Below are 22,186 nucleotides of genomic sequence, written 5' to 3' on the forward strand. Positions count from 1 at the left end.
TACTTAGGTGATCACCACTGCCTTCAATAACACCCAACAACTCCTTCTGCACCTACAGGCTGGAAACTAATATGTTTGAGAAAAAAGCAGACAGCAAACTTCTGAGAAATGGGGAGACGTGATTTAAAAGTCATAAAAAAGTGCAAATGAGATTTTAAATATTGCAAAGCACTTATGAAATTCCCTCCCTGCTATAAAATTCTCAAACTTGAGAACCTGATCACAGATTGAAACATGGCTGAAAACAAACTGCTCAATTAGTCAGATCTAGAGGGACTCTGTTTCCAGCTCAGCTCTGTGTTTTCCATATTGGCCAGACTAATTTGGCCCCTGGCGAATCAGCAAAAAGTATTTGGCAGTGCAGAGATCTTTCTAACATTAGAAACCACTGCAGGCTAGGCTTAATCGCCCAGGGAGGATTGTAAGTGAAAACACCATGATCGTGTCACCATGGAAACTAGTCAAGGAGTGAATAATTCAAGTTAAATCTGAATACACAACAACAGATCTCCTCCCTCCAGCCCCCCTCATAAGCCCCCGTCTGACTGAGGAGTGTGTTTCCAGTAAGCGTCGAGACGTGCGTCACTCTTTGATCCACTAGACGAGGAAAGAAAAGCCAAACCGTCCTGCAAAGTGATTGATGAGCTCTGGGTTTCACTAAATCAACTCCTGAATCCACGACTGAGTCCTTTTATTCACCTTGATAGACGGACAGAAGTGTACTACACTTTTCCAGTTAAATAACGTTCTCCTCATTCACTTTACAATCACACCACTCATTGTAGCCTTACACTGAAAATTGAGCTGGCACATGAACTCTAAGAAAACTTAGCTTCATGTCACAAACATCGTCTGTTCTCAGAGATATCATGTAGAAAGACGTGCAACAGAACCAAGAATTGAGGAACAATTGAAAAAACCTTGCTTAATTATTGCTTAGACACCTCATAAATCTTGTTGGTCTCTATGCCATATTTATGAGACAGCTTTATTTTAAAATAAAACAACCTTTCCTCTATGATCTGCATTTTTATAAATGATTGAATAAGAACTAAAGCTATCAAAGCTGCCGTCTCTTGTTTTGATTACCTGTACGTTTTGGTTGGTAACAGTGAATGCCTTTTCCAGACATGCATCTTGTTCTTCAATGTGGTATATCATTTAAATCCAACACTTGAAAATGGGTTGTATTCCACTGAGCAGTGTCCGTTTTTAACTTTTCAAGTTTCAGTATTCTTCCTTACTCTCACTGTGGGATCCTTGAAAAATAATGGAGTCATAATCAATGCTATTAAGAAATCCAGTGCAAACAACCAAAATATCTCCTCCAGTAGCATCCAGTTACTCATGTAGAAAAAGAGATAAATACACTTTTTGTTTGAACTATGAAGAAAACTCCATACAGATGTTATGCACTTATCATCCACTTGAACAATGGCATCAAAATCGGTTCAATAAATCACAAATAATATTTAGACCCTACACTTTATAAACCAAGGTCATGGGTCTAATCCATGTCCACACCTCTCGGGAATTTTGTTTAGGCTATATTAAAATGGATGAAATTGTTATGATTCATCCGAACCACAACAATAAACAAATATTCCAATATTCACATAGCATCTATCAGCACATTTATTGACCTCATACAGATCACACAATATAGAGCCTAGAGTGATATTCAACAATGCAATAATGCTGTTTAAAAACATACAAAGCATCAGATACACACGTGATTAATAAAACTATAACATGATAAATAAGCTGTACACAGGAGTATAACATTTCCACAGACAAGTCAAATGACTTTGTCTGCTCTGATGTTTTGATGAGGACCTCATTGTGAGATGAAACTGAAACACCTCAAATCCTGCATCTGTTATTGTCCATCTAACCACACGGTGGAGCTGTGACGTAAGTAAACCACCTCCTCAAGCTTCCTCTGTTGCGTCACCTGAGACACTTCCGGTCTTCACCTCAAACACGCAACTCGTGACTGTTTTTATTTACCGCGAGCCAAAAGCTTCCGAGGAGAAGGGGCCGCAGGGGTGGGGACAACAACAACAACAACAACAACAACAACAACAACACGTCCACCTCCACGATGAACCTGGACATGCTTTATCGTAGAAAACTCTTCAGTTAACTCAGCCGTGAAAGACGGAACGTCGTCATGTGGAGAGTTCACGGTTTTGTCGGAAGAGGTGAGACACATGTCATTTCACCTGCTTCCTCCCACAGTTGCCACACTTTGTTCACGCAGGTTGACAAGTTTAGTAGCGAAACGTTTGCGTATTCAAATTAGGCCATGTGCAATTTATTAATTTAGCCTATTGTGAAATAAAAGCTACTGAAAACAACACGTCAAACAACTTGTAGTCGGTGACACTGACACCGCTGACCGGTTTATTTTGGTCCAGGTCAGTGAGTTTTGTTTCTGTTGCTGACCTGTCCGTGTCCGAAAAATCACACAGCAGTGGCAGATATATATATATACACATATACACTTAATACACGTTACCTGACTTGCATGAAACACAGTCTGCACGCATACCGTATGGAAACATGCTTATATTCATAAATATGTGTAAATGAATCTGTGTGTGTTTTCTCTAAACATGGAAATCGCCTTAATGCTCGAACCAAGACTTGTGTTTTTGTTTTGCTGGTCTCTGGGTTGTCTCTGTGCACAAATGTAATTGGAAACCTTTAACAAAAAGTTCTTTGTCTTTAACAAACCCAGACAGTCAGAACCAGATTTACACAATAAGCCAGTCAGATGACAATGTTTTGGTTCTAACAATTGCCATAATGCATTGTTCTGTGCTGTTAATTGAGAAATATGTTCAACTTAATATTACCTTTGTCACTTCTACAGTATTTCTTAAGTTTCTAAAATTTCCTATAATTCAAAATAAACTGATAACTAGTTTTAATTTAGTGACAGGTGTTAGTACGAATTTTCATGAATTCATACATTTTGGTAACTTTGTGAATGAACCATTTAAATCTGTCTACCATCTAAAAGTAACTCTTCTCCCAGGTTCAAGATGTAACCATATCTATGTAACTCATCTCATGGCAGCAGAGTTATATTTGGTTTGGAGCCAACTGTCTGTTGTAAGCAAAGGTTTGCTAAGAATGAAATGAGTCAAGCTGATGTCTTCATTCTTGCCTTATAGAGATGTACCAGAGTAGTCAAGAATTTGTAGGATGTACCTTCTAGCAGAATATAAGCAAGTCTGTTAACATAGAAACTTTGTCGGCCGATTAAACCGCGTTATAATCCACAGTCTGTTTCACAATTTCATCACTGAATTTATACAGCAGCAACAAGCCCCACCCAACAACAGGTGAACACTTTTAATGGACAAACATTTCACAGTGTTTCTTTTCTTTTAGTAAAATAAAAGGAATAGTTAAAATGTCTTACTGAATATGTGTGTGTATAAATAAAACAAGCCTTATAAGTCAAGCATATAATATTACCCAAAAGCGATGAAAAAACTCTTCTAATGATTAAAAAAAACAAATTGTACATTTGTGTAGTTCTATGAGGACAGTTTCCTTCAAGCAGTGAAATTGATTTCAATGAAATATCTGTGGATAATATTGAAGTGTCCTTATTCTGTGCTTATTATTATCCAAATACACATTGTTCTTCCTGAGAAATCTTTTAAAAATGAAGTAGCGTACTTTGTATCTCATGTTGTTCTGAGGTGGCTGAACTTTCGATCTTTCTCTGAATGTCATTTCTGCTTTTTCTCCTCCCCCCCCCCTCCGTGATCCTCAGCTCTGCATCGTTGCCATGGCAGTGTCCCCCTTCGACTGACCCAGAACCACCATGTTGAGGACGAGGTCATCAACAGCTCGACTCTCCTCTCCACCTCACGATACTCCTCCGACAGCAAGTACTATGCACACCTTCATCCCTTTTCTTTTTCAAACGTTGTCTGGGTCTGATGATTGAAGCTTAAACAGAATGAAACTGGTTTCAGCTGGTTTCATCATCCCGCAGCCTCTGCTGTGAGCATGAGCCTGGTCAATCCAGGAAATAGAGACAAAGTTGTCTGCTTTAAACATAATATTTTTATGAAGCTTTAATAAAAGAGACTGGCAATAGAAACAGACATAAAACAGTTTTATTTATTTGTGGCTGTTTTGCTGTCATCAGTTCTCAGAAAGAGGAGGATGGAGAGAGGAGGAAGAATCACAGAACCTTTCAGTTTGGCTTTGCCGAGCTTCCTCGTTACACAGCCCTGGATGCTGTGGGATGGGTACGTTTCTTTTTTTGTTGTATTTACTGTACATATTTTATTTGGGTGAGGGGGCTTTTTATGCCTTTACTGTACAGTGTACAGAGACCAGGGGGCTTATTTATCAACAGTGCATAAAAAGTGTTCTAAATTCTGTCTTACGAATTAAATTTAGAATGTTTTTAAGTACAAAAAATCTGTATTTATCAAACATGCGGACGGCGATCATACGTACATCGGTAGGTAATCAGTGTTGATAAATCCCACATGTTCTTAACCAGCAGGCTCGTGCATGTTCGGGGACATTTGCATTCAGAAACGCCTCCACTAAACCATTTATGGTAACAACACACCTCTTTAAAAATCACGTGAACATATTTACCTCGGCGGAATAATACGAGAGCAAAGAAAAGGAGCTTTATAACAGAAATGGAAGTGGATGAGGTTGAATAAAAAAACAGTAATCAATAAATAGATAAATGATTAAAATAAGGTTAGTAAGTCTCGCGCTGTGATCCAATTAAATTATTAGTCTTTTCACTTAGTCGAAGTTACTAACAAAAGAACAAATGCGTCATGAGAGAAGGTGACAGGTCAGAGGAGAAAAGACGAAGATGAAGTTTGAGATTAAGCTCAGTGCAAAAAATAAAACGCATCGCGGCACAAAAGCGAGAGGCATTTGCAGCTGGAGCATAACAGAATAATCCACAATTTCACCCAAGAACGGTGCATTTACAGCGTCATCGGGGGCAAAGTTCTCTCTGGGAAAAAAAATCAAACACGAGAACAAGCTGGACCAAACAGATCAGTGCGCTCTTTTGAAAAGCCCTTACTGCGTAGCACACAGTTTGCCAAATCATCTAATAAGGCAAAACGAGCCATGATGTAACATTTCAAACGCCTGTCCCAGCGGTCTTTTTTAAGGTTTTGGAACAAATTTAGGCAACACGTCTGTTTCAAACTTGACAAATCACTTATCTGGGGTTTTTAATTAAAAAAAAACTTGGAACATGCATCTACGTTGAGATTGATTCTGGCATGCTGTGACACTCGTAGTGCTTTTTATTTGTAGTTTCAATGTTTTACCGCTAGATTCTATGTGTAAGCATGCTCAGAGATGTGCTTATATTTACACAGATTTCTAAGTAAAAGTACAAGTTGATAAACCCCACTACTTGCGTGGGAATGTTGTTACGTACACATTACACAGAACCGTGCACTGTTGATAAATGAGCCCCCAGGTGTCTACAGCTTCATATGATCATTCCAGTGATAACATGCAGCTAATTTCTCATGTGTGTCCACAGGGAACTGCGGCAGTTCTGTTCATGCAGGTCTGCAGGAGGATTCACTCTAAGCTCTCCTCAAGCACTGAGCTGAGTCCGACCCCTGGAGCCCTGCCAGCACCCACCACCTTGCACAAGTGTGGCTACCGCATCCTGCTCGGAACCTGTGAGTGTAAAAGAGCAACCGTACCGTCACCATATCAACTGATGATTTCCACCACAGTCTTTTAACCATCTCGCCCTTCCTTTTCATCTTGAATATTCAGAATCCCGACTTTATGTTGTTTTGCATCTTTTTGGGTTCTCCAGTGTCTAGACGGGACGTACTGCCCAGAGGAAGGAGTGTGTCATGTCTGCCAGAGAGACAGATCCAAGATCAGTCTGCTGTTCAAAATAACCGCAGCAGGGGTTCAGGTGATGCCAGTCTTCACAGCAGCGGTGAGGAGGACCATCTGACTGTTGACTTCTCCGACCCAGACCAACAGAGGGCGCTCTTAGACCAGGAATCTCCTATACCAGGTCTGTTATGTGCTCTGTGCTAGTGAAATATTTATTTATTTATTCAATAGTTTTGTTTTTTCCTGATTTGGCAATGCTTTGTTTTTGGTGTGAGCAAATAATCATGTTTTTCTTTTCTTGCTTTACCCACAGAGGAATCACTTCTGTCCGGATCGTGTCCTCTACAGAATGATGCCAGCCATAACAACACAGGGACACAAGATGCTAATGACAAGGTGAACATCTACCTCCTAAAGTTGTGTTAATTTTATTTTATTTTTTAAAGCTGAGTGATTGACTGTCTTGTCATCTGATCTTGATTGTCATTTTGAACTTCTGTGTGTTTTCAGACGGTGTTGTCTGATGAGGAGAGGATGACAGGAGCAGCACTGAACCTCAGACATGTTGGAGAAACCAGCATTCCTGTCATCCTTAACATCATGGGTAATACTTTATAAATACAGTTTCACACCAAATATTGTTTTAAATCCGTTCACGCTAACTAAATGCCATATGTCTCACTTTTTAATCCTAAAAGAATAAAAATCATGAAACATATGTGTTGTGCTCTTAGGGCGCCGTCACACTGGTCATCTGTACCGTGCTGTACTCAAGCACGATTGGCCCCCCGCTGCGCCATTCCCACGCTGGCCAGCACGGCCCACGGTCACACTGGCCAGGACGATTGGCCAGCACGATTACCTCTTGTGCATAACGTTGTAATAAAACACATGCACAGTGCTCAGTTTACAAACAGGCAGACGAGAGAGAGAGAGAGAGAGAGACACAGTCGAGTCTGCACATCAGAGAAAAACACAGAGAGCATGACAGCTACTTTACTGACTTTGCAGATTATTTTATGCCATTTTAATCAGACACAGCAATAAATAAATTAAATAATAAAATGGACGCGCGGGCGAGTCCGCATCCGCACATCGGAGAACAACACAGAGAACATGACAGCTTCTTTGTGGCTTATATTGTATCATATTAGTCAGATACAGCCATGAAACTCTGGATTTCTCCACAATGAAGGCTGTCAGCGTTGTGTACCCGCGTGCTTGTGCTCGTGCATGAAGTGTACTGTGCCTGAGCCCGATACGGAGCGGTCACACTGGCCAAACGAATTGGACTTTAGCGTTGAAGCGTGCTTGGGCACGGTACGAATGGCCAGTGTGACCGTGCCCTTACTTATACCTTCATCTCTTCTTCTGTGGCAGGTCTAGAGAGTGCCAAGAGTGAAAACTACGAACAAGCTTTCATATGTTTTGTAGCTGCAGCTCAGCAGGGTTACAACAAGGCTCAGTTTAACACTGGTGTGTGCTACGAGAAAGGCCGAGGAGTCACTGAGGACAAAGAGAAAGTGAGGATCCAGACAGCACTTCCTTTTAGGCTGAAAATCCTCACACTTCTTCTCTCTGACATCAGAAATCAGTCTGTAACTTGCTCTCCCTTTTGTTTTCACTTTAAGGCTCTCTATTACTACCAGCAGGCAGCAACCGGGGGTCACAAACAGGCTAAGTACCGCTATGCAAAACTGCTTCTGACCAGGAGAGGGCACCCGAGATTAGAGGAGCTAAACAAGGCCATTGACTTACTGGAACAGGCTGCTGCAGCTGGATTCACCAAGGTAACAAATCATGACAGAAACTTAAACACTCTTCCAAAATAAAATACTACTGCAACTGTAGTGAAAGTTCATTCAAACACTGTAACACAGTTCTACATCACTGATTGTTAGCTTTATCACATTTCTATTGTCATGATATTTACTGGTAATATTCAAATGTTCTTTATCTTAGACAAAATCTATTCTAGACCTGTTTTTACAGAAGACGCTTAGATTTGTATTGGTAGAAGGAGCATAGGTGCAACTATGCGACATCATTTCCTGGTACTGTTCGTACTGTCTCACTGTCACACTGTCATGGTTCAGTGGAACCCTTAGAAGGAAAAGGGTATTGAAAATATTGTATTTTTCTTCTACTACATGTCAAACTGTCTGTAGTTACAGGCTTGCTATTCATGACTTGGTGTTAAGAATGACGGAAAACTGGACTGATGTTGGGGCATCACAATTCAGATTTCTACTCATTTTGTTTTTCATTAAGTTTTTAAAATTTAACTAAGAAGAAGTCCCAACTTAAGAGCATCGTGGCTAAAAAAAACAGCGAGTTTACTGGATAATTTATAGACCGTCTGAAGCAGCCTATGTAAACTCTCTTTTTTCTCCCGCTCTCCAGGCTCAGGTGTGCCTGGCCTCGGTTTACTCTCAGGAGCCTGTCAGAGATGGCCGCAAGTCTGTACAGTACCTGAAGATGGCAGCAGAGAGCGGAGTGAGTGCCCTTCTAGATGCTTCGAGGGTTTTATTTACAGTTTATTTGCTTTCCTTTCATCTCCCCTCCCAGTGTAACATCTCAGACACTCTTGGAAACAGAGAGTCCCCACCATCCATACTTACTTTCATTGATTTTAATAGTAAATCTTAAGTTTCTGCCCATATGATCATATTTTAAGTTCAAGGTGTCAATTTGGTATTAATGACATTAAGTTGCAGCCACAGGTTCATGTTCTTGTATTTTCAAAATAGTCTTCTTAAGGCCACAATTTCAATAACTTGTGTTTATGTGTGCAGGACCACAGTGCCCTGCTGTTCCTGGGTCAGTGTTATGAGAGCGGCTTTGGGGTGCAGCAGAATCTGAGGACAGCGCTTCAATACTACAAACAAGCAGCACAATTAGGCAACAAGCAGGCTAAGAGCTTACTGACGCCTCCTACTGACACAGACAGTAAGGGTAGGCACACATGCTCTGTTGGAGAGACACACATTTGTGTTAGTCATTGCATTTTGGTTCATTTGTTAAAAGATGACACTGCATGTGATGAGCTTTTAATGAGCCAAGACAGCAGTGATAATATCTGTGAGAATGAGTGATTTATTTCTCTTCTGTGTCTCCCTCCTCTTCAGCAGAAGATGCAGTGTTGCGCTCCATCCGTTCAGCTCCATGTTTCTCTGTAGCCAACCGTCAAGTCCAGCATCCCTACTTATCTCTGGCCAGTTGTGTCGACCCCTCCGCCTGTCACCCTGTCACGCCTCCCGTCTTGCCTCACTCCTGGAGCACTGGGAGCCTGTGTCCCCCCTCCCAACCTCTACACCTCCACCACAATAGGAGTGAGGGAGGAGCCTGCCAGTGGACTGTCGGGATAGGATAGTTCTCTCCTGAGCCGGAACAGGTCAAACAGGAATGTATTTTGACTGTGAATTTGAAAAAAACAAAACCGATAACTGAGGTCGTAGTACATATAAGGATGTGCACATATGATGTCTGGATTAGAATATATTTTTTACCTAAAGTGTGTCTGAGGTCGGCCATGTGGATACGTTAAAGAGTTTTTATAAGTGTAAAGCAGTCAGAATTGTATTTCTAGAGGGTTATTCTTAAGCTTTCCTGTTTGTTTTTTATACACTACATTGTTTCCCCTTGTGCCTTTTGATATGGTGAAATAGTTCTCGGGTAGCTGCTCAATTCTCTCACCTACTAAGTAGGGATTGATGACATAAAGTAGAAGGTGTATAATAATTTTTTCCCCTGCATTATGTTTCTTTCACTTCTTGAACTGCCAATTTGCAGCATAACTAACATAACTAACCTATTATCATACAGTAATAATGTTGTCAAATACTTCAGTGCTGTCTGTCATTTTAAAGCAGCTTCAGAGGAGAAAAGGGGAAATTAATGACTTGTGATGCCTTTACTTCATAGCTACCAAAGATTATTATGTTGCACTGTAAGGAGGATGTTTTACTGTTTAACGCACATGCTAAGGAAAAAATAAAAATAATGATTCTTCAATTCAGTTCAATGACCTTCTTGTTCTTATAGCATTCACTTCAGTTGATTTGGCAGCAAGTTTATAAAAGAGGAATCTTTTTTATTAACTGTATATATTTATATATTTACAGATGATTTGGAGCCAATCTTTGTTTAAGGTTTATATTCATTAACAGTCTGTGCACTTGATAGACAGACTTGCATTTTACACCATTCATATTCTTTAAGACCACTGGATGACGTAAGACTCGATGATGTGTGATTTCATTACCTGTGTTGGAAAAATAACACCGGTAGATTTATTGTGGTTGCGTCTCCTCCTCGCGCTCAGCGTCCTGCGTCCTCGGCTCTGATTGGTCGGCTGGGTGAGGTCTCCACAGCGCCGCGCCGCTCCGGGATCCTCTGGCGCAGAGAGAAAGCAGAACTTGGCCGCCAGCGAGCGCTGAGCCGGGCTGGGAAGGGTTATATGATGTGATGTGATACAATACGGGCGGCCGGCAGCAGCTACGGGCGGACTGGCACTTAAAAAGGCGCTGTCGACGTGGGGCCCTGCGTTTCACTCTGCCTCTGTGTGCGTGTGTGTGTGTGTCGTCGTGGGAGCGGAGGCGCAGGAGCACGGAGGCTGACCGAAGCGGTGAGTGGATGTAAATAGATGCCCTCGTCGGGATGCGCTCACCCTCCCAGTGCGGCGCTGATAATGGGGCTGGATGCTGAAGATATACTGCGTCTCACATATCAACAGCTTTCCTTCAGCAGTACGAGCCACTCCACCTCAGCGTCCTCGTCGATATCCTAGATTTAAAAGATGGTCGGATGTTATTTTAGACATTTTATTGAGGGAGTTGTATTGAAGTGGCAGCAAGAAACGAGGGGCTAGGATACTCCACCCATGACATCATCGACTTTTTCAAGTTCATTCCCCCCCCCAACCCTGCTTGTGCTTTCATCTGTTGCATTTCCTTTCTGAAGCAGTGGGTGCAGCTCAGAGTTGGGGTGGGGGGAAAGGGGCCTAGACATTACAGGGAGGAAGTTGATAATGGATGGTTGTATGAGAGGGAAATGTCTTTTAAATTTAGAACTTGTTAGATTATGAATCTCTAAAGTCATTTTTATTGATTTGAAGATTTTTCTCTCTATGTTGACCCTAAGGTGAGCAGACAGTATAAACAAATAGGATCCTTTGACACCTTGTGCCAGAAATATAGAGGAAACAATATATTTTGCTTCAACAGTATAGACTACTCCTACAAATAGCAGAGACGGCATTAAAAAGAAAAAGATAATTTAAATGAGAAATGATTAATTCATTAGTATATAACTTCCTGCTGCCTTGTAACCAGCTGCTATACCCCGTGTATTGTATGAATGACCTCTGCTGTTGGAGAGGACAACAGATTTATTGAGGACAAACAGTTTAATGACCTCTGTGTGATGACTGTGCCCCCACTGTCTTGCAAACTGCTGTGTCATTCTACCCGCTTTCTCTGTAACCAGCCTTTCTCGTCCCACCTCCCTGGCCTACTTGCAGGCCCAGCGTGTCTAACTGCTGGAGATCTGACTGTAAGGGGGGAGAAAAGTAATTCAGAGATCATTGGAACATTTTGAGAAAGAAAAGCAGAGCTGAAATACTCTTTGCATGCTTCTCCTTTTGAGTTTCGGGACTTGTATCAGGATGTGTAATTTGTCCTCTGAGTCATGCTTCTTATTTGCTGTGATTTTCTGCTTCATTGGCTCGAGGCACAATTTCTTGCTGTCTGGTAGAAAGCTTGATTTCACTTTGGTATCGATTCATATTGACATTATCCTATTTTGAGAGGTTGCAGAAAATTGATCTGTGCCGATGGATAACCAAGAAATTCAATATTCTGCAAAAATGTTTTACAAGGTTTATAGGATACATGTGATATGTGCTGCTTATTGAGAAAAGCAAATGGTGCTGAAGGGTTGTGTGCAGGTTGTATATATACCTGTTGACAGTGTTTGGTGTCTGAGTCACAGGCCTGGAGTGTAAGTGCAGTTTCAGCACTAACAGGTTGTTGTGGTTGTCTGGCTTATTGACAAAAGGGCAACAAGACAGACACCCAGGGGGGAGAGAGAGAGGAGGGGATGGATAGGGGACCCGCATGAACAAAGTGCACTGCCCAGGGATTTTTAATTTTCCCCGAAATCCTGCCCCTGTCTTTTCCTCAAGATCTTGTTGTGCTTTCAGATCTGCTGCGTTTGTATTTTCCGTGTTTCTGAGAAAAGGCGCTGGTGGTGATGACTGCAGCATTGTTTGAGATGTGTGTTTATGATCTGTTGACAGGATAATTCATACTTTATGCTGTCATGACTGGATCTGTGTTCACCAGCTTCTTTTCATCCAGGATTCAGAAATAGAGGTGACAGAGATTCTGTCCAGTCATGTGCACTTTCTTTGTTTCCGTCCGTCCATCTGTTTTCAGCATCACATGACAGATCCACCCGGAGATAAAAGAGACATGGCCATCCATTAAGCAAGATCTGGCTGCTGTCTTACTGCTCCGCTCTGCTTTGAATGTCAGTACTGGATGAATACCTCAGGGGTCTGACTCACCCCCAATTTAATGCAAATGCAATCCATCCTAATGACTTTGATGCTGTTTTTTTTTAACACAACCATAGTGACGCCTTTTGTGTTAAAGGCAAGTGAGACTGGGAAGTATTTGTGCCTTAAAAGCGTCTGAGAGAGCAGATAGCAAGATATTTCATTAGCCTTATGTTCACTTGTAACTTCAGAGAAATATGAGCAGAGCAGTACAGTACAGAATGTCTCAGCTTGATGATGTCACCCATCTATGATGATGTCATGTACACAGAGACACAAAGAGGAAATCATCCAGAGAGTTTGATCAATACTAAAAACACATTTTTTACAACATTTCTTAGCATTTTTGTAGTCTGGAACAACATAAGCAGATAGGTCAGGGAAACAAAGCTTTAAAAACATTTGAACCCATTTATCAACCATTAGACAGCTTCAGAGACAAGTAGGCATTAGAAAAGGTTTTCAAAAGAGAGGAACATGATGTACTCTGACTGAATTGGGTTAAAGAGAGAGGAAAACTACATTCTCTACATTTCCAAACCCTATGACACCCTCTATGTTTCCTTTTAACATATCTCAGCTTTAGTGCTCTAAACCACATTTTTAAGATTATGTAAAATTTGTAATGCCATTTTTTATTTTATGACAGATTCACTCTATTTATTTTATATACTGTGTACGTACACGTAATTAGACTTCATTGCTACATCAGATACCACGCAACTCAGTTATGAAGAAGAGCTTGGCAGACTGCATTAAAGCAACAGAGTAACCGATAAAGCATCCAGGCAATTTGGATGATATTAGGTTACGGCAGATACTCTTCATCAGTATCTTCATACACATCTGCCGATTATTCATATAAAATTGTGATACAGATGTGCAAACAAATTTCAGAAACACTAACGTTGTCATGTTTAGATGACGGTCCTCCAATGAATGTATCGCCTGTTGGACTAGTTCCAGTTTGCAGATCCCTTATCATAAATCTTATGTCATGCTTATATGTAATGCTTATGAGTGTGTTTCTTTTCCTTTCAGCGTCATCACAGCAGAGTTTTTTCAGTCAGTCATGACGTCAGTACAGACCCCTCCTCTCGCCCGCTCTGGTTCAACTCCCTCTAATGTGGGTCTGGCCAATCGCAGCGGCCCCTCTGCCACCCCTCCGACCTCCCTCAGCCTTCGCTCGTCATACAACCAGCTGCTTGGGCGGGATGTCATCAAGGAATCCATGGAAACAGGAAGTTCAGCCACCTTACCAAAGAGCCGTCAGAGGTATGGGATGACCAGCGTGCGAAGTGTCATGGGGATCAGTGACAACCTCTCTAAAAACCAGCCTGTGACCCGAGGGCGGGGTCTCCCCACCAAGTCCTCTTCCAGTTCCGCCCTCTACTCCTCTTCTTCGTCGTCCTCGCTGTTTAACACAACAAACCCCAAACTGGCCAAGAATGGAGCCAACATGCAGAGACGAGCTGAGAGCCAGCAGCTGGAGCTGAGCAGGGCCAACACAGAGGGCAAGATCCACAATGATGTCATCAATAACCCCAGCTCTGATTGGCTAGACAACTCACAGTTGCCACCATTCAGAAGAAGGACCAAGAGCTTCCTGGGGTACCATGAAAAGGGCTGGGATCTGGACCTGAGCTGGGGGAAGAAGGAGCTGAAGGAGGAGCAGAAGCAGCAGCCGTCCCCTGAGAAGGAGCAGGCCAGCACTGACGAAGACAAGGAGATACAGAAGGACGAGGAGTCCAGCATCAAGCAGACCTTTGAGGAGGAAAAGGAGGAGGTGGAGCCTGTGGTGGAGGAGGAGGAGGAGGAGGAGGAGGAAGAAGAAGATGACCCAACACCAACTCCAAGACAGCCCCTACTACCTGTGGTGGTGGAAGCCCCTCTTTCCTCCACCTCCACTCCCTCCTCCTGCTCAAACAGCCCAGAGTGGATCCAAGACAACCAAAACCAAGCTCCAGTCAAGGTCAAAGAGGAGCACTGTGTCTCCGTACAGGCAAGTCCCCGCAGTCCTGCGAAGCCCCCTCGCAGCTTTCAGCCAAGGGTGATCAAGGTGGAGCTTCACCCAAACAATGAGAACCAGTTCTTGCAGCAGTACCCGCCTTCTTCTCCCAAACAGGCTCGAGCTGCAGAGAGGAGCACCCCGACCAGGAACCGAGACCCTCCTGCTCTGCCCGATCCTGTACCTGAAACCGGGCTTCCTAAGGTGGGCTTAAGAATGGACCTGACTCCTGACACTCCTTCAGAGGATGAGGATTCCAGCTGGACCACCCTGTCACAGGAGACGCCCTCTCCTCAAACTCCAAAGGAAACAGGTTTTTGTTCTTTGTGCAAAATCACCTTACACACACTGTCACTCTCTGCTACACACTTCTTTGTCTCTCTCTTTCAATTTCCTCCTTCTTCTTGCCTAAGGCGGTCTCATCTGAAAATTATTTCTGAAAGCCTCTTCTTCAGTAAGAAAGTCACTTCAGCAATACTGTTGTAACCTTTAAGGCCCCTGTGAGACACCTTATGGCGCATAGAGTGAATTGGATGGAAAGAGGGAGAGAATACTGCAGAGAGAAGGGTGGGAAAAAGAGAGAGAAGGAGAAAGCAGCGCTGGTAAGCTATGTTTGGCAAGAAAGTATGACAAAGCAATAGACAGAGAATGAGGGTATGTGTAGGGAAATATAAGGAGGCAAACAGGGAAACAGAAACCAGCGGAGAGAGGAAGGGAGAGATCCTGCTGTCCTACAGGGTATGAGCCCTGGCGTTGCTATGACAACAGACACTAAGTAAGGACAGGCTGACCATCTCTGAAATGAACCCTTGCCATCACAGTATGTGTGTGTACTTGGCTCCTCTATTTCTCATCATGATATGTGTTTTGTCTGAATGTATCATCATGTTTGTCTGGTGATACACTCATAAACAATATGTGTTTGTGTATCACTGTCACCCTGCAGCAGATGTTTGGGCTGAGGGGGACCTTCCCCCAGGCTGGCGGGAGATCTCAGACTCATCAGAGGTTTATTTCTGGCACATCCCCACCGGCACCACACAGTACCACCGACCTGTTACTGCCAACGCTGATGCAGACACAGAGCTAGACCAACAACAGGAAACACAAGACACCCTAAAGCCACCCAACGAGGTGAGAGGAGCCACAGACCCCAAACACACACCTCTTGTTCAATTTAAATCCTGTTTTACTTTTTTATTAACAAAGCTACAAAGTCTAGTGCAACAAATGTTGTTTTTATGAGAACTATTTGTTTAAAGGCAATTTTATGTCAGTGTTCTAAATCCCCTGAGACAATACTGGAAAACAGCATTTTATTTTGATGAATACCATTTAGATGTCTTTCTTTCTAAACCATAGAATGATGTCTCATCTTTGTAATGAAAGAAAGTTTATTATTTAGTTAAGGTTAGTGTTTGGTGTAACTGATGTGGATAGCTGCACATCCATGGTACCACGGGGGAAAAAATGCTAGTTTACTCAAATATGTGTTTATTTACATAAGTACTAAAATAAATTCTTATTTTGAAAAATTGTAGTTGAAAAAAAAAACTATCAAGGTTCATTATCTTTTTTTAATAATATTTTAACTAAGTCTAACTGTATCTGCTAATGAACATTGAGAGGTGATTGAAAGCTTGTAAGGTTGTGTGACACATTTACAAAAGTGGGCATGACAAACAACCACTTGTAAAAAGAAATAAGACATTAACATATTTAAAATGTTTGCCAATTATAAAGGAGAGCTGTTTTTTGATGAATAATGTACCCTGTCCCCGAATGTTTCACTCTTTCCTCTTTCTCTCTTTTCTCTCTCCCACAGCGCCCCAGCAGTCTGATATCTGACAGCTCGGTGGAGCCGGTCCCCTCGCCCTCTGGCTCCTCCCCCTCCTCCTCCTCTTCCACCCCCTCTGATGATGTCACCTCTTCTGGACCAAATCTCAACATCACCACCTGCACAGCTAACGTGAGACACGGGGGCCATTCTCAAAGCGCTCCCTCCACACTCTGTCTGACGCCACACCCAAAGCTGAATGAAGTAACCTAGTTAAAGTTGAGGGGCGATAAATAAAGCAGCAAGCTTTAGGATGAACTCCCTTCACACCCGCGGAAACAGGAACTTAATATAACAATTTTTTAGGTCACTCAAATAATAGTGTTCCACATAAATTACGCTGTGCAGACTCATGAAAATGACTCCACAATATGGGATAAAAACCTACATATTTGGTTGCATTTTGTTTCATTGTTTCAATCTGATGTTTAATAAGATTATTATTTTTAAATCCTTGTAAACATAAAAACACATTACAACATAATAAAGACATGTACAGTTTTCAAGTATAGAAACGTTTTATATATTTACATCTATATGATACTACTATATGTAACTCATTCAGAAGTGTTTATGTTTTTGCAGGTGATAACACTGAACTTTGATGTAACGTTAGGAGCAGTTTCCATGACAAACAATGTCAGGTGTAACACCTGTACAGTAAAACAGCATTGACTCGCTGTGTGAGGTTTTAACAAGCCACTCTCCTTCCACGCTCAGAACTTTTAGACGACACTCAATGTGGTGGACCCTCCACATGAGTGTGCAAACGGAGAGGGAGTGTGAAGGGAGAGGGTATAAGGAGTGGTTTGGGAATTTGTTTGAGGCCCACAGAGTCACATTTATTTCGGTTATTTTCTCGTTAATCAGCCTGTAACAGTTCATTTTTATGAATGGGAATATCTGAATGCTGCTTTCATTTTTAAGTGCTGTCTTTTATATTTCATTGTCATTGACAACCCAGGACTGTAGAACACATGCTACATGGCCCTCCAATTACAAAAAGGTTAAAGAATCACACTGTACTGTATACTGCATAGGATGACACATTGCTCCTTCACAATTAATGTGCACCTACATAGCTGTCTTTATTTTTAAAGCTTGATAGATATATATCCGCACTATCACTGCAGCTTTATTAAATTGACAGGAGCACATGGTAACTTCTGTTTAGGTAACACTGAAGTGCTTCTGTAACAAAGATGAATATCTCTCACATTCAGTTACCACAGTTATCTCCCTTATTGTTAATACTTTCATGTCTGCCGCTATTCTAAGTCTGTCTGTTTCCCTCCAGGACCTGAAGGACTATCCCGTCTACCCTGATCCCAGTCTGAAGGCGTTTGAAGGGGCCACACTCCGCTACGCTTCTCTTAAACTCAAGTAATACTGAGTACTAATTGTTCTGAGTTCATCCACTAGATTTGTCCAGTGAGGTGATGATGTAAAATGTGTGTACTAGTTATGAAATATGACATCACTTTGATGTTTTTCTACAGCCCCCCGGCGCAGCTGGAGACTGTGGACCTCAATAACACCGTCTCTGATTCAGAGGAAATGGTAAGATCATAAAAACCATATACTGATTATTTAAGAACCAGAGCTGCAGTGTGACTAAATTCATCTACTCAAGTACCAGTTCATGCCATTTTAAACATACACTATATGTGAGTGCATTTAAAAGATGCATTTGAATTGATCATTTTGAATCTTACTTCTATGAACACCTTTTCCAGGTAACACCTGCATATTTATATTTTTAGATAGTGTTTTTAGTGTGGAACTGTTACTTTTAATGGAATACAGAATAGTAATATTTCTGCCACCACTTCTGTGCAGAATCATCTGAAGAGTTTTTCACTCAGGCAAAACATAACTATTCATTGCTAAAGGCTTCCCTGAGAGAGTTTTATGTATAACACTGAAGTCCCTTCATATTGTATGATGATTGGTTGGATGATTGCACAGACAATGTGCGCAGAGAGACGAGAGACCCCATTTATAGGCAGCCAAGATTGTATTTTAATTGCCACACAGACAATCAAAGCAGAAGCTCTTCTTCAGCGTGTAACAGGCAACTTTCTCAAACATACACAGGTGGGACTAATTTATAATTGTCCAAAATAAGTACTAGTCCATCTCAGCAGAGGGAGTCTCCACCATTCATCTTTCAACACCGGAGAAGTCAATTAGCAGTATTAATGTACTTTTTCACCTCGAGGTGCATATCTGATGTAAAAATACAAAAAAAGAAATACAAGAATACAAGAATACAAGCCTGCAGCAGGTAAAGGAATATCTGTGATCAGTTCACAAGAAATGTCCTAATTGAAACCATTTGGAATGAGAGTATAGGGAGGGAGCTACAGGCAAAGGTCATAACCTGTATGTACTTGAAAGTAAAATGAAATGTTACGACTTTTAAAAGCAATAATCTAGTGTAGTGAGCAACCAGCTGTTTAATTGCAGTTTCTAAAGAAACTGAGTTGAGCTCTATTTTAATCCAGACTCTGCACTTACTCAAATCCTATTCAGACACCTATAGTATTCAGTTGAATAATACAACACCAATAAATCACAGTCTATTCAGTTTGTTGAACAAAATGTTATTACAGAAAATGTTGCGTTTGTTTAGAAAGGCAAGTCATCAGGTTTTGTTTGGCTGTCATGAACGTCTCACTGGCATCCTTTCCTCTTTTTCTTTGCTGCAGTGCCACTTAGTGGTTACTTTGTGAACTGAGCCCTAGCTCTTTACATCCAGACTGAGTTTAGCTGGAAGAACAGCATCATAAAAGACATGTGGCATTCTCATGGTATAGGACAGATTAAGGAATAAGAGGGGGGAAGCTGTTTTACTTGGGTTTAAAATTAGATTGAAAGTAATCTTTTCTCAGACCTGCCTCTACCTGGATCACAGCCAAATCATGGATGTTGGCTGGAAGTTTTCTGTTCAATATTTTTAGTACTCATGGACATTAACAATCATTGCAAAGGATGTATTAATACAGATTTTAATATTCCTTGTGAGTTACATGCTCACCTCTTTGTGTTAAGATGTAAAGTAAAGCCAAATGTTGCATCATATTTTAGATCCAAAAACAAGAAGATCTACACATTTTTTCTTGTTCCAGAAAATCAATCCAGATTTTTTTTTTTTTCGCTTTACTTTTTCAAACTGAAGTAAAATAATTGCTGGAGTGTACGATATGATCTCAGTGTGTGAAAGTTTAATGAGCAAAAACTGAGAGAAAAATAAGGTCAGTAAAAAGAGAGATAGTGAGTGATTGTGTGTCGTTCTTTGTGTGTATGGGTGTATGTGTGTGCTTGCAATCACACACACACACACACACACACACACACACACACACACACTGTCCTCCACAATCAAGCCTCTCAGTTATTGTTGTGATTGCTGCTGTGAGTTGGTACTGTAGCTGTCACTGCATACTGTACTCTACTGTAAGAGTTTGTGACTCTCACAGTGTGTTTGAATGTAAGCATGTGCAGGTTCTTATACTCATGTTGAGTTTATTATCAGAATAGAAGTTATGTTAATGGTTGGATTGTTTTCAGGCACATAAAAGAGGTCTAAAGGAACACTTCAATGTATTCTAACTTTGATCTTATTTTTGTACATTTAGTCATGGTTTCTTACTTTAAGTTATTGAAATCTTGGATTGTAGCCACAGTCCTGTGAAGAATTTAGTGAGGACAACAAGCCTTATTAGGTTGTAAACAAAATAATAGATTTCCCCAAATAAAACGAGAATAATGAAAGTGAACTGTCAACAGTTACTCAAATTGTTTGTTTATCTTTATCAACTTTTTCAAGACACCTTAATTCAACTTTGACCTCTGCTATATTGTGACGACATAGTTTATCTTTTCAATGAAGCACAACTTCAGCTTCAAATAACATAAATAATCATGTACTTTTTTTTTATCTAGGTGTGTTTTTATAACAAAGTTGTTTTTAGATATTCTGGCTAAACTCTTGCTCGTCTTTAACCCACGCTCGTCTTATCGTCTCACCAGCTTTGTTTCTTTCCCTGTGACACCTAATCAGAGTGTTACAATAATAGTCACAATGATTTTCAAACTAAAACAAGGCTTTATTTTATGTGATAAAACTAAACTATTCTTAAATGTCGCATTTAGGCAAGTAAAAAAAAAGTGTCAAGACAACACTGTGAATCCTTACAGGTTTAACAAAGCTAATGTGTGTTGTGTTGCTTCCAGTCATTCCCAGTGCGCTCTCTGGGCTGGGTGGAGATGGCAGAACAGGACCTGTGTGAGGGGAGGAGCAGTTTGGCCGTCCACCACTGCATCAGACAGCTGTCTTACTGCAGGAGGGACATAAGAGACTCAGCCGGGGTCTGGGGAGAGGTCAGTCACGTGTTTCTTTGAATATATATTTTATGTGAATCAAATATTTTCTTTCTGACGCTTATGTAACGTAAAGCAAATGTTGGAAAAAGTCTGAAAACAAGACACAAAAGCAAAAATATGTTATTTCTTTCTTACCTGTGTGTTCAATGGTCTTGCAACCTCTATATGGTTCCTTGTGACCCTCCACATTTTTGGGTTGTTGTTTTTTTTATTTATTGGCCTTTATTGGTAGGACGGCTGAATGTGCAGTAAATGTGGCGAGGAGAGAGAGGGGGGTAGGCATGCACCAAATGTTTGAAACTGTGAGATGAATCTGTAACCATTGCCTTGAGGACTATATCCTCATCATATGTTGCGCCTCTACTGACTGAGTTAATACAGCATTCCTTCCCTCGTCATTTTGAACTCAAATGAAAGTGTGTCCTGGTCTGTGGTCTTGCAGGGTAAAGGGATGCTGTTAGTGCTTCAGGACCGCATGCTGACCTTGGTTGACCCCGATGATCGCAGCCTGCTTCACTCCCAGCCAATCAGTAGCATCCGTGTCTGGGGCGTTGGCCGAGACCACGACAGGTAGGAGAAATTGTTTTTACTGCAAAAGGATCATTCTTGGCTGATTCCACCTTCTTAGCTATTTCACGTTTTCTTCTTGAACTTGAACTATTGAAATTCACACAAAGAAGAAAACACACCAATAACATGCGTGTACAAAGTAAGCCTCCAAACACCGAGTACATTAAACACTATGTGCTGCATGTGTTGTATATTTTTGTGGCTGTTAGAAGCTGATTCAGGAGATTTCACTAATCATCACAGAATGGAATCAGCCTCATTATTATTCAATGCCAATTTGCACAAACTGCATTAAAACCACCATAATTATGCTCATTGCTGCATGTTTTCATTGCAGACTGAGGACCTTTGGGGACTTCTGTCATTTGGCAGTGTCCCGTGGTCTTAACCTTTCACTATTGAGCTGACATTGTGCTGAGGCTAGCACAGCTGCTTATTGGGGGGGGTGGGAGGCTAAACCCTTATTCATATGGGCCCCAAAGGGTTTCCATTAAGCCATTATTCCATTTAACCACTTCAAACACAAGGCCAAAAAACACATCTGGAAACATCAGTGCTGATATAAAACATACATGCATACGTTTAATGTGTATGAGATATTATGTAGGCCTTTTTGTACCTATAGTGGTTTACATGCACACACCATCCTGACATCATAGTATAAGTCTGTGAAAATCCTTCCTCAGTGCTACATTTTAAACCTCTAAGAGCTCAGAGACTCTGGGAGATCCACTTTGGAGATGTGTGTCACATAAATGAAAGGAGTGCTGGAGGTTTGCAGTCCAGGAAGCTGTCTGCTCCTGACATGTGTAATCAGCTGTTAAGGCATTGGGTGAAAATGGAGTTTAAAATAACTTCTGTGGAAATGGTTTGGTCTCACTTCACCCGCAGTGTCTTGCTACCTTTTTTTTTTTTTCTTATTCCTCTCATGTTTATCTCAGTG

General features: G+C 41.3%; 2 protein-coding genes across 6 annotated transcripts in view; both read left to right on the top strand.

The window, feature by feature from the left end:
* The first annotated feature begins 1,957 nt into the window (after window positions 1-1,957).
* Window positions 1,958-9,894, top strand: dele1 (DAP3 binding cell death enhancer 1). Of its 4 annotated transcripts, none has more exons than XM_020642591.3 (12): window positions 1,958-2,204; window positions 3,794-3,911; window positions 4,175-4,277; window positions 5,564-5,708; window positions 5,852-6,061; window positions 6,194-6,276; window positions 6,391-6,484; window positions 7,261-7,403; window positions 7,512-7,670; window positions 8,284-8,376; window positions 8,676-8,835; window positions 9,009-9,894. In XM_020642591.3, exons 1-12 carry the CDS (start codon window positions 2,174-2,176, stop codon window positions 9,251-9,253), a joined length of 1,584 nt encoding a protein of 527 aa, XP_020498247.2. In that variant the 5' UTR covers window positions 1,958-2,173; the 3' UTR covers window positions 9,254-9,894. The 4 variants fall into 4 exon arrangements, with proteins under 4 accessions (XP_020498247.2, XP_020498248.2, XP_020498249.2 ...); XM_020642592.3 differs by having other exon boundaries at window positions 9,012-9,894; XM_020642593.3 differs by having other exon boundaries at window positions 8,676-8,829.
* A 288-nt stretch (window positions 9,895-10,182) lies between these two features.
* LOC109990454 (amyloid beta precursor protein binding family B member 2) overlaps window positions 10,183-22,186 on the top strand; it is a 39,237-nt gene continuing 27,233 nt past the window's right edge. Inside the window, exons 1-8 of one of the 2 annotated variants that reach the window (XM_065958719.1) lie at window positions 10,183-10,507; window positions 13,481-14,760; window positions 15,397-15,581; window positions 16,273-16,416; window positions 17,582-17,667; window positions 17,784-17,844; window positions 20,524-20,670; window positions 21,116-21,243. In XM_065958719.1, the coding sequence (XP_065814791.1) occupies window positions 13,512-14,760; window positions 15,397-15,581; window positions 16,273-16,416; window positions 17,582-17,667; window positions 17,784-17,844; window positions 20,524-20,670; window positions 21,116-21,243 (2,000 nt within the window). In that variant the 5' untranslated portion in view covers window positions 10,183-10,507; window positions 13,481-13,511. Of the gene's footprint in view, window positions 10,508-13,480; window positions 14,761-15,393; window positions 15,582-16,272; window positions 16,417-17,581; window positions 17,668-17,783; window positions 17,845-20,523; window positions 20,671-21,115; window positions 21,244-22,186 lie in introns of both variants that reach the window. The other variant, XM_020642597.3, reaches the window with a different exon arrangement.

The sequence above is a fragment of the Labrus bergylta genome, chromosome 9, assembly GCF_963930695.1.
Source record: "Labrus bergylta chromosome 9, fLabBer1.1, whole genome shotgun sequence".
NCBI classification, from domain to species: Eukaryota; Metazoa; Chordata; class Actinopteri; order Labriformes; family Labridae; genus Labrus; species Labrus bergylta.